Source organism: Pteropus alecto, unplaced genomic scaffold, assembly GCF_000325575.1.
Source record: "Pteropus alecto unplaced genomic scaffold, ASM32557v1 scaffold3, whole genome shotgun sequence".
Lineage (NCBI taxonomy): Eukaryota > Metazoa > Chordata > Mammalia > Chiroptera > Pteropodidae > Pteropus > Pteropus alecto.
Genome location: NW_006442484.1, coordinates 48,398,586 through 48,411,087, shown reverse-complemented (window position 1 = coordinate 48,411,087; position 12,502 = coordinate 48,398,586). Strand labels below are relative to the sequence as shown.

Here is a 12,502-nt window from a genome sequence, read left to right as displayed (position 1 = left end):
TTGTGTCAGTAAATAGGAGAAACTTGTCAACCTATACATTTTATTCCTAGTTTCTTGCAAAAATGTTTTCTTAGTATATAATTTTTTGGCATTTTTCTGTATGCTATTAATTACTTAACCTCTAAAAATGTGTGCTTTGTTCTCTTTCAAAAATGAAATGACATAAATACTAGAATATCTTGTCACAATAGAGATTATTTTATCCATTGCTTTCCAATATTTGAACTTCTGTCATCTTATGATGACTTTTGCTTATTTAACTAGCAAAATGGCCATATCTAAGTTCAAAATTTATCTTCCATACCACAATATCTTTGTTCTTAGTTCTCTATTAATAAATAAAGTATTTTTATTCAATGTGAAAATTAATTGGTGTACCACATTCTGAGTTTAGGAAAAGTTATTTATTTTATTCTTTTCAATAAAATTTTACCCAATACTTTGACTAATCCATAAGACATAATGACTAATATACAGTGAAAATTTTTTAAAATACTTTGGAAAATCATTAGCAGATGTTCTGATTATATTACAGCATTTCCAAGTGAGAGAACTTTTTTGGAAAGCAATGTCATAGGATAAATCAAGAACAACAACAACAAAAATGTTCATTCCATTAGACCAGTTAATTCTTTCCGTGATTAATATCTAGGAAATAATCCCAAATACCAAGCAATAAAAATAAAACACTGTCATTAAGAGGCCCATCATAGCATTATTTGTATTAATGGAAACTGTAAACAAGATGATCAGTACTTGGAAAATTATTTAAATAAAGTACTTGTGTCCAAAAGACTATTATACAGCTTTAAAGTAAATAAAAGTAACTCTACGACAATGCCACCCTGAACAAGCCCACTCCCATCTGATCTTGGAAGCTAAGCAGGGTCGGGCCTGGTTAGTACTTGGATGGGAGACCACGTAGGAAGACCAGGTGCTGTAGGCATAAAAAATAAAAAAAATAAGAGATTGTAAGCTGACAAGGTCCTTGCAATCTGTGAGGTCAACCAAGGGTTGCCTCACCTAAATAAATAAATTAATTAATTAATTAATTAATTAAAAGTAGCAACATGAAAAAATACACGTAATACATTAAATCAAAAAGTTACAAAATATATTAAATCAAAGGGTAAAAAATGTCTTTCTCATGTGTGTATTTGCAAGTATGTATTAAGCAGGCAGTACCCAGTCAGGTCCATAAAGAGTGAGAGCTGACACCTAGCTCCCTGGAACAGCCCGAGGCAATAAGCTTGTTTGCCAACAGTAAATTTTTTGCATTTTCTGTATTGAACAAAGATATATTTTTTAGATGAAGAAAAACTCAGTTTCCTCAGCATTTCCCAGGCTGACCTTTCTATTGTCAGTGTGCATTTTACTCTGCCTGGAGCATCAAAGTTAAACTGTATAGAGCACCTAGAGAGGAAGAAGGTGAGAGGAGCAGAATTTAAATGTTTTCCATGTACCTGTGAATCTGTTTCCTTTGTAAAGAGCCATTCATTTGAAAGAAAAAGAATCTGCTCCTCATTCCACCTAGAAAATTAGTTTTTAATCTTATCCCTGGCTTTTGAATCGTTGCTGGACCTACTCCCTGAGGGGTTTAATTTGAGTGACATAAGTTAGTTATTCTATTTTCCATAATAAAGCTGCCTCAGAAATAACTGTTTCACATCTCTTAGTGACAAATGCGAAAGGGGGCAATTTTTCAACCTGAAGTCGAAATATGATTTCTCTATTGTACAAGTCAAATGTCTGGAAAACTACACAAAATAGGAGAAAGCTCTTCATTAGATTCAAACTCTAGCAAACAAGCTCTCTTTTGTGCTCACTTAGAAAAGTGACAAGTTCACTAATATCAGTGCCAGCTCATTAATACAGAGTGTTGGCTGCCAGCTTTCAACATGGAGATATCTGGAGGTGCCACTGTTTTATCTAAGTATGAGACTGACAGCTTCTGCTCCCCAACAAAATGACACAAGGGATAATGGGGCAGTTGTCAAGCAGATCTCAGACAAGCAGAGAAATGACTGTCATATCGAACCACAAAATCACTGCAGGGTGTAGCCCAAAGGCCAGAACCTGATTGACATAGGCTTTCAAATGGAAAGAGCAGAGATTTCCTAAGTCAGGATTGTAGCCTTCAAGAAAATTACAGTACAAGATCTGTTTCGAAATTATGAAATTAATCACTTGACTCTCATGGGGCCAAAGTTACTTAAAATAAGCTTTTTTTTTTGTTGTTGTTGTTGTTGTTAAGGTAAGGACATAGAGATTCTGATTCAGGGAAGAGTCATTTTAATTTATAGACAATTTTCCCTGCTTCCAGGATTAGTCTAAAAGCCAAGATATGAAAATTAGATATAGACATAGTTAATTATGAATTAGCAAGCTTCACAGTGATCAACAGTGCTTGACAAGACAGTTTCCGGAAGTCAGTGTGAGGCAAGATAACGTGGAACCGGGTGTGAAAGGCCTTGGACCCAGTGTGTAATATTTTAGGACTTCTGTCATGTTCTGTTCATCTTCTGTGTTAGCATATTAATCCTCTGAGGCTGTATTTGAGTAGAATAATGATCAGTTTGATGAACAGGTGGGTTGATTTGAGTGATGTTTTTAGAGTTAAAAAATAAGGGTGACAAATATATATTGAAGACTGAGTTCCTTTACATGGATTGTCAACTGGAAAATAGTTCCAAAAAAAAGGAGGTTTTCAGAATGTTTAGAGCTTTGGAAAATAAGTAAATTAATGTGGAACCTCCCAAGGAGGCTACTTTGAAGAACTAACTTCATTTGGCTGCATAAATTATTGATATCTGTTGCAAAAGGCAGTTCTGATGTAGCTAAGCAAATTTTGTTTCAAAATCCTGTAGGATAAAACCTTTAAAAAGGTGTTTGAATAATCAGGAAATAATTAAGACAGTCAGAAGCCCTGCTAATTAACATTAGGTGAGGGAATACTTGAAAGTGGAATTCATATTAACCAAAGTTCCAGATGACATGCATCTTTATTAAAAGAAACAGAAGTAAACAGTACATTAATTAAACTTTCTAATACACAAAATAAGGAGGCTTTAAAAATGTCAGTAAGGAAAGAAATAATATAATGGATTTTGATAAAAATATCAAGCAATTAAAATGAGAAATAATAAATTTAGGCTTTGAAGTTTATAAGTTTATACACCCAGAAAGCATGCCACAATTTAAATATATTATTACAGAAGTGACTTTTCTGATTTTAAAATGTGTCTTATTGACTAGCCAGTATCAATCTAATGGTAGAATTCCCTGAATATTATGGAACATTTATACATTTCCAAGGTCAAAATATAGCCCTAATAATCTCAAAGATTAAAACTTTGGCCTATCTAGGGGGATAAAAATGGAAACGTAATTTATCTAAATGTTAGATCATGTAAATGTTATACACCCCATACCTCTTAATATTTTTAAATGGGAAATGGCTACCTTTAGTATCTGTTTTAATATTTTTAACATGTTCTCCTCCTTCTGACTCAATCCACCTTTATATCTTCCTGTTACTATCTATTACTGTTATCTTTGCTCAACTAACAGGTATTCGCCAAGCAAACCCCAAGCTTTCTATTACCGAAGCATGTCCTCATGCTTCTACTTCCCCACTTCTTTTCACTCCATTCTATGCTTATCTAAATTTGACCTTCAAAACCTAGCCAAAATACCACTTCCTTTTATGAAAAATGTCTCTTTTTTCCTAGCCAGAAGTAATCATTTCCCTCTCTATGCTCTCATGCCTTTTACGAGTCTCGATCATAAATTAGAGATTTCTAAAATGGCCATCTCACTTCTGCTAAACTGTTACTTTATTAAAGTCTATATCTATTTTTTTTACTATCCCCTTCAATGTCTACCACATTGTCATAATTAGCTTATTGTTAATATGATGTTAATAAATAAATGACCTATTTTGAAAAAGATGTGAAAAAGAAATGTTTAATTTTTTAAAAGACATGGGGATATAGAGGAAAAGATATAATTTTGTTTGTCTTCGCAATGTAACCTGAATCAGATAATATTTAAATAGGATAGATATTTTCACTTAAGGCAAATATGCTTTAAAACTAAACTATAATTATAAAACAAAACAACAGCTTTTTCACATTTCTAGGTGACTATTGGATGCCTTTTATAATGTTTATACCATGTAAAGCCCTCCCTTTGTGCAGGAAGATTAATACATTTTGCATTGGATAGCTAGAGAAAACATTGTGGTCATTTATGTCACCTACTAATCTGTGGGACATTATTTAATTTTGATGAGCCTCCGTTTCCTTATATTTACAATAAGAATAATCATTTCAACCTTACCCATTTCACAAGTTTGTTGTGAAAGTTAATAAGCTAATGTAAGTGATAGCACTTTGTAAATTGTAAAATTATTTATAAATGATTTTTTTTTTTGAGGGAGAGCAATGTAAGGGACATTAATGTAGTAATAAGGATAAGAGAGAGAATGAATGGGTGAATGACTAAAACAGGTCAGATTCCTTGGGTCAAATTTATATGAAATAGCTTAAGAACTGCTTGAAGCAAAGAAAGGTTTTGCTGTGCAATAACTTAAGTTTCCATCATGAGAAACAGTATTTCCACAGGGGCAAATGTTAAGATGACTGAATTATTTTGCTTTGTGCATTCTATAAAATGGCAAATTCAATCTGAGGGATCCTTATAGATGAGAGAGTTCCAGGCCTGAAATAATCTTCAATCTAATTTACTTACTATTACCATTTAGGAACGATGCTAATTTTATTACCATTTTATTCCTTCTGTCCTACTATTGAGGTCAGTTTAGTAAACATCTAAGATCTTTTCCATCATACTTCATGGCATCTTGAAGTTTTAATAAAGTTGCTGAAAAGAAATATAGATTGTGGAACCCAAGGATAAAAAGGGATCTGAGCATTCACTTATTCCAAACACTACCCAGACCTGGAATTCATCTGTAGAAACCATGCTATGTCTAGCCTTGACCTAGATGGATTCAATGCAGAAAAAGGGATAGAACTCAACAGCTGATCCCCACATTAATTAAATAGAAATATGATGATCTTTCATTTTTGATGTGTGTGACAGCTTTGGTTTGCCTTGTATGCAGAACAGACAAACTCTACCATGTTGCTGTTCCCCTAGTCACTCCTGCCTTCTTGGTCACTCGGGCCCATGTTTCACAGTTCCAAATTAGCTAAGGCATTGAACAAATAAATTTTCAGTTTTAATTTTCTTTCTCTTTTAATGACAGTTTATAGCACACCTATAGACATTTTCTAAGCTCTAGAAGGATTAAACATGTAATGGATTTTGCTGTTGCCTAAGAAGTTCCAGTTTCTTTCCCAAAGGAGCCACTGAACAGAGCCTATCTTAAATAGCAAATAAATATACCCCGGAGAGTTGAAGTTTTCCTGGCCCCTCTTATATCCTTCAAATGGGTCTTGAGGATTATAAGCATTTAGTAGCTACATAATCAAATGCCAAGATGTCTATAAATTATTAGGCTAATCCTCATATTGTGCTTATGGTTAATGTCATTATTTAAAATTTACGATTTAGACTGATTAGTAATTGGTAAGTATAATGGAATCTTTGCATCTTATATTTTGGATAAATTTGATTTCCACTCATTGAGCAACAAAAACTTAACTAATCATAACTAAAATAAACCATGTTTCTTCCTTCCTCTCTACCCCACACCCCAAAGTTAAAAATTGAATTTTAACTTTATATTCATGTCCTAATTAAAGCATGAGTAGTTGAATGAAACTACCATTGCCTAATGACCTATGTCATGTTACTATCATATCATGTAATTGTACTGGAAGGTAGCCGATTTTTCCATGTATTAAAGACTTCCCTGAAGCAAAATTTACAACTCAAGAATATTAGATAGAAAGTTTCCTGCTCTGAGTGGGAGAATAAAGTCATTTTTCATAAGACATCATGATCTTGAGGTGACCTGATGTGGAAACTGATGGTGTGTAGTTCTGTTTTAATCAAGCTCAATAAATTAAAATCTGTGCTGGGTTAAAAACTACATAGAGAAATCAAATTTCTATTTTTAATTCCTTTATGTCAATTTATCTGTGTTTATATGATATATGAGGCTTTAATACCACTTATCTATGTTTCTCTTAGAAGACAAAGGGAAGCTAAAAGGCAACAGTTCCTGTCAATCGTCAAGCTCTGAAGGTGGCTCATTTCTCCTCAAATCTGGCACAACACCCCTGCCACCTGGAGCAGACACTTCTCCCTCCAGGAGCACAAATGGCGCTCCTGGTACTATTTCTGAATCAGAAGAAGAAAAGGCAAAAAAATTGCTTTATTGTTCACTATGCAAAGTGGCTGTGAATTCTCTGTCACAGCTAGAGGCACACAACACAGGTTAGTGGCTATTATTGCAATTTGTTTATAAGAAAATCCAGCTTTCCCCAGATTAACATACCTTTTGTTGTTCAAACATTAGTTTTGTTCAATGTCTTCTCGACTTTTTTGATTCAAAGGTATGATTTAGAAAAAAGTATGACCATAACGACTTTAGAAACAGCCAGGCAAAAGCAGGTTGGAGATAAAACTTGTTCTGTTCTTTATTTCTTCAAAAGTATCTGATACTTTCCAAAATTCATCATAAGGAAGTGACAGGGATGAAGACAAATATCTATGCACAACACAGATAGAGGCACACAACACAGGTTAGTGGCTATTAACCTGCAAAAAAAGAGAAAACAATCTAAAACTGTCTCAGTAGGTAAATGTTGAATAAATTATAGTAACCCAATGATAGAATGTATTACTCAGTATTAAAATGTAATTATAAGAAAATGTGTATATACTTCGATATGTGAAATTTTCAGGATCTTTCATTAATATGATTTCAGTTTTGAAAAAAAGAATATATTTTAATGCTGATTATTAAAAATTTAAGTATAGTTGGTAGACAATATTATAGTTATATTAGTTTCAGGTATACAATATAGAGATTTGACATTTTTATACCTTACAGTGTAATCACCCCACTAATTCTAATAAATATTTTCACTGTGCAAACTTCTCATTATATTTTGACTATATTTGTTTTTTAAATACTAACAAAAAAAGAACCTGAAAAGAAATACACTAAAATGATAACTAGTTATATCTGGGTGGTGAAAATATGGGAAGTCTTTATTTTCTTAGCGTTTCTGTATTTTCCGTATTTTCTTTATTATATACTTTTCTGTTCTCCCATTTTTTTTATAATGAAAATGTGTTAAATTTATAATAAGAATTAAAATGGTTATCAAAAATAAAAGCATTGGGAAATTCGGCCTGAAGATACTTCTCAAGGATAAGAAAACAAAGAGCTTTGAATAGTTCTTAAATAGCTACCTAATATATGTCTCTTTCTGTTTTAGGATCTAAACACAAGACCATGGTTGAAGCTCGCAATGGGGCTGGTCCAATTAAGTCCTATCCTAGACCTGGATCAAGATTAAAGATGCAGAATGGCAGTAAGGGGTCAGGACTACAGAATAAGACATTTCATTGTGAAATCTGTGATGTTCATGTTAATTCAGAAATTCAACTCAAACAGGTAATGTATTCTGAATGAGCAGTTGCTGTTGTTTGGGGTCGCCACATGACCATGTATCTCCCAATCTATATAATGGTTCTCACTGTGCTCACAATTAAATTTACTAACCTTTATAGGATTTATACAATATACAAAATACAGGTGCTCTGTGGAAGAAAAAGTCAGTATCAAATATTTGCACACCTACTATTATTATGTGTCAGATTCCAGACTAGGTGTTAGACACAGGCGAGCACAGCAGTCACCTAGAGCTTACAATCAAGCAGGAATTTCTGAAAGATAAATGAGATGTTCGGCCTGTCTTCCAAGGACCCAAAATCTAGTTAGGGAGACAGACTTGTCAGTCACGGTGGTAATACCTAGCAAAGTCGGATAAGAGCTATGGAGAAGAGGAAAGGAGAGGGATGTTACAATTAAGAGCAAGTCTTAACTTAGAGAGTGGAGTCATTTTACCCAAACCACCTTGCAACTATTGCTAGAACTGGAAATGGTGAAATCAGCTACCTCTACCTTAGAGATATATTTTTTTTACATGGAGTGAAACTCACATTTAGATTCAGCTAAAGCATCAAACTTTTTGCAGCACATTTCTAGCCGAAGGCATAAGGATCGAGTTGCAGGAAAACCACTGAAGCCGAAATACAGCCCTTACAACAAACTCCAGCGGAGCCCAAGCATTTTAGCAGTAAGTTCACCTTGCCTGCTCATCTGTTTTGTGGGGCAGTGTTGCTAGTTTGGGCAGGGACTCTGGGTAAGCAGGACCTGGGGATTAATTGGTCCTGAAAGGTTTGGAACTTAAAATAGGCCTCACAGGGAAAAGTTTTACAGTGAACTGCTTAGTCTGAGCTATAGGATATTTTGAAGGAAACTTCCTTAGAGAAGATAAACTGAACTTCTTTACAAGCTAAAATCTTACCTTTTACTAGGACCTTTTAAAAAGACTACCTTCTTTAGCACGTAAAGAAAAGTAAAGGCTCAGGAACAAGGACAAGTGATGACTGTTGAACCTGGGAAAACTGATTGCTTTTAGAAAACAAAAATCCATTCATTTAATATCCTCTCCTCCTCCCTTCCCTACCTCTTCCCCTCCCCCTAGTAGACTGCTGGTAATCGGCTGGTCTTACCTGTCATACCCAGGGGCTCTAGCAATAGGTGTCATATAAATACCCAGATGGATAGATTTCATAATCTCGCTGGGACCCAGTGTGGTGTTCAATCTGAGGCTGAAGCTAGGAGTAGCCACTGGAGGCCATGCTGAGATTATCTTCCAGCTTCTCTAAAGCCTCTTTATGATGCTGCAAATGGTGTAACCTGCCTGCAAGAAGCAAAATCACCTTGCAAAACTCTTCCTGATTGCAAAAGAGAGAAGTTAGGGATCGATTTCTTTCTTCACAGGAAGATTCCACCCTGGGATTCCTTTAAATAGAAAAAGTTGCTAACCTACTTACAGTCATTCCCAATGACAGAAATTTGAGTTAGCTGCAGTTTTTCAAGTGGCCAGAGAGAGAGAGGTGTAAACTGACTTTGTTTTCATGACTCTTCATGGGTCCCTAATGTCCTGAACCTCAGTCACCTGTCCCAGTGTGGCTTTTTGAAGAGAATTGAAAAGGTCATGCATAGTCTCAAAAAACAAAAACAAAAGCAAAACAAAACAAAACAAAAACCTCTCTCCAGGCTGCATTGTGGTTAAAGACAAGTTTGAATTTTGAATTGAGCTTCATTGTCTAAGTGGGAAACCTTCTGGGGATGTTCGTTTTTTTTCTTTCTGAACAGCAGTGTAAAATAGCTTTAGTATCTATTCAGAGAGACTTTCCTCTGTCCTAGTACCCAGGGGCAAAGACCACCAAAAAAGAGTTCGAATAGAAACAAGTCAAAGGAAAGGTGTGCCAAGAGCCTTTGAAACCAGTTTTGTGAAAATAATCATTTCTTGACTTGTGAGAGTAAAGATTTTTTAAATTTGACTTCTAAACGTTGGTGTTTTACTTATGAAAATGTATTCGCGGTGCTTATTCAAAACAATATCCCCCTCCCTGCCCCCCCCCCCATTCCTGGTTTTCCCCCTTCATTAGGCAAAACTTGCATTCCAGAAAGATATGATGAAGCCTTTGGCGCCCGCCTTCCTGTCCTCTCCCCTGGCGGCGGCAGCGGCAGTATCCTCCGCGCTGTCACTGCCACCCCGGCCGTCTGCCTCGCTGTTCCAGGCTGCAGCCATACCTCCAGCTCTCCTGAGGCCCGGCCATGGGCCCATCCGCGCCACTCCTGCCTCCATCCTCTTCGCGCCCTACTAAGGTCTGCAAGTCCCCAGCCGGCCATTAGGAAAGTTGAGATGGAAAGCCAAAAGGCTTCAGCAATTCAAGCATCTTGTGTTGCGGTGTCCCACCTATCCACAAAATGCAGCATACCACCTGAGCCTGACTCCAAAGAATAACAAATCACTAGATTCAAGAGTGCTTTTAGGGGCCTCTCCTGTCATTTAGAAATCTGAGCGGCACAGGCTTTAGCTCCCTATTCCCTCCCCCTGCCCCACCCCATTCAATTTGTGTATCTGAGATATTTGGTTTCTTGCAAATGTATGGGTCAGAAAAAAATATATACATATATCATTCTCTGACTATTTTTCCATGGGTGTGATCTGGTTTAGAAACAATATGGAATATTTTCCTGACAGACTTGAAAACTAGGGTCTTCCTCACACGTCTGTAAATAACTCTGGAATCCAGCTGGGCACATTCTAGTGTGGAACAAAAACAGATAAACACAAGTGCTTACTTGTGGATACCATATCACCAACAAATCACAACGTTTTCTTTTTGGTGTTCTATTGTTGACAGGGATTGTGTACTGTTTTAGACCCAAGTACTGTTATATCCTGTGTAGTACTAGATCTGTATCTCTTGTCTGAATTAAACATTTTTAGTTGCTGTATAAATGTTAGGAAGCAAAGTAGCTTTGAATTTTCTCTTTAAGAGAACAAAACAAAAAGTAATGTATTTTCTTTATTTCCCATTTTATTTGGTGATATTTAAATGAAATAGAAAGCCATATAACATAGCTATAATTACTACCTGTTTGCTATTTTTAACTTATTTTGTAGCTTCCTCACCAGTTTGAGTTGCTAAGCAAATGTATACGAACAGAAAAGAGCTTCCTAAATTGCACATTTTTGCACCTCTTGTGCATTCTGCAAGAAGACAATGAATCCATGTATTTCTATGTAATTATCTTCTTCATTTTTAACCTGTTTTCATTTGTAATGATGCTACATAATTTTGTGGCTCCCTAATGCAATAATGTACAGAAGATAAAAAATTTATAATTGAACAATTTGTCTTTCTTTTCACTGAATATATTGCAGGTCATGCTCCCATGCCCCTCTTTCTAAGCTGGTATCAACAAGACTGGGATGTTTGTGATATCAGGGGCAAGAGGTATCATAACACAACAAAATAGAGTGAACTCTTTGAGCAGCTGTATCTGCAATCTGTAAATGGTAAAATGTCTGTGTATTTTTTTAAATGTACCTTTTCAATAAAAGTACAAAAAATAAAAACCTGTATTTGCAAAGTTATTTTCTCCTGAGACACCTTCAATTTGAAATCATCTGATGAAAGATTTTCAGTAGGCGCAGAGATTGCTTTTTACATATTTAGCATTTTCAGCTCTTATTTGCAGCATATTTATTTGTCATGTTTATTCATTACTGTTCACGGCATCTGCATGAGGCGAGACTTTACTGCTGTTTTTCCTTTGAGCCTGGGCCAAAGTTGTGAGTGTGGCCCAAAATCACAGTTGCAGCCTGCCAAATAGTTGTGACTCTGATTTTCTTAAACTTACTGTGAAGCTTCTAAATCTCTAGCCCATCTTTTATTCATGTCCATGGCAATTATGATCTTTTTTCAGAGAATTTTACTGCACTTCTCCCCGCTTCACCTTCTCTAATCACTTGTTATATTCTTAAGTGTACAGATCTATACATCATTGTTTGTTGCGATTATCTATTGCTGCTTAATGAACTACTCCAAAACTTAGTGGCTTAAAATAACAACTATTTTATCATTTTACAATTTGGTGGGGTCAGGAAATCCAGCAGGGCTGGGCTGAGCTTCAGGAAGAGGTCTCTTGGTAGTATTCAGCTGGTGGGTGGGTTCACCTAAAAGATGGCTTTACTGATATGTTTACCTGGATGGAGATGGCCAAAAGGCTGAACTCTACTGGAGTAGTCTACAAGAGGGCTTACCCAAAGCCTCCCCAGCCGCACGGTCTCAGGTAATTATACCGTAACTCAGGGCTCTCAGAGCATTCAAAAGGCCTAGGTGGAAGTCAAAAGGCTTCTTATAAAATTGTCTCAAAACTCCCAGCATGTCACTTACGGTGCATTCTATTGATCAAGCAAGTCAGTAAGGTCAATCCACATTCAAGAAGAGGGGAAATTATTTACTTTTCAATGTGAAAAAGAGCAAAGAATTTGTAGCCAACTTTAATCTACCACTCTATCATAGAATTTTTAGGAGGGTAGTAATAAAGTTATTACAGATCCCCTTTTCCCGCACCTTATGCCCAAACCATGTCAGTTTTTGAAAATGAGATGATTTGGAGTAGAATAGGATCTAAATTCTCATTCCTGAAAAAATTAAGGCCAGTGGATAACATTGTAGCTGTGATACGTGGCAATAGATTTCCTCAATCAAATACTTTATCCAACTATTTAAAAATTTAACCTTAATATTCTAGACTTGTAATCAGGTTACTTTTAGAGTCTATTAAGGTTCCAGTTTGACATTCAGAATTTGGGTGTTTTTTTTTTTATATGACATTTGAACTCTAACCAATACTAGTTACACAAACCTTGATTGGACCTTCAGACATGGCTCACAGACGTCACATTCTGAAAGAATGGTGTTTGTG

The 12,502-nt window shown here is 35.6% G+C and overlaps 1 protein-coding gene and 1 pseudogene across 10 annotated transcripts in view; both read left to right on the top strand.

The window, feature by feature from the left end:
• Nucleotides 1–11,147, top strand: part of ZNF385B (zinc finger protein 385B) — a 265,070-nt gene extending 253,923 nt beyond the window's left edge. For 9 of the 10 annotated variants that reach the window (XM_025039446.1, XM_006921245.1, XM_025039442.1 and 6 more), the window contains 4 exons: nucleotides 6,163–6,408; nucleotides 7,419–7,597; nucleotides 8,181–8,282; nucleotides 9,667–11,147. In XM_025039446.1, coding sequence (XP_024895214.1) covers nucleotides 6,163–6,408; nucleotides 7,419–7,597; nucleotides 8,181–8,282; nucleotides 9,667–9,885 — 746 coding nt within the window. In that variant the 3' untranslated portion in view covers nucleotides 9,886–11,147. The remainder of the gene's footprint in view (nucleotides 1–6,162; nucleotides 6,409–7,418; nucleotides 7,598–8,180; nucleotides 8,283–9,666) is intronic. The other variant, XM_025039441.1, reaches the window with a different exon arrangement.
• Nucleotides 828–946, top strand: LOC112470492 (annotated as a pseudogene).
• Nucleotides 11,148–12,502: the final 1,355 nt, after the last annotated feature.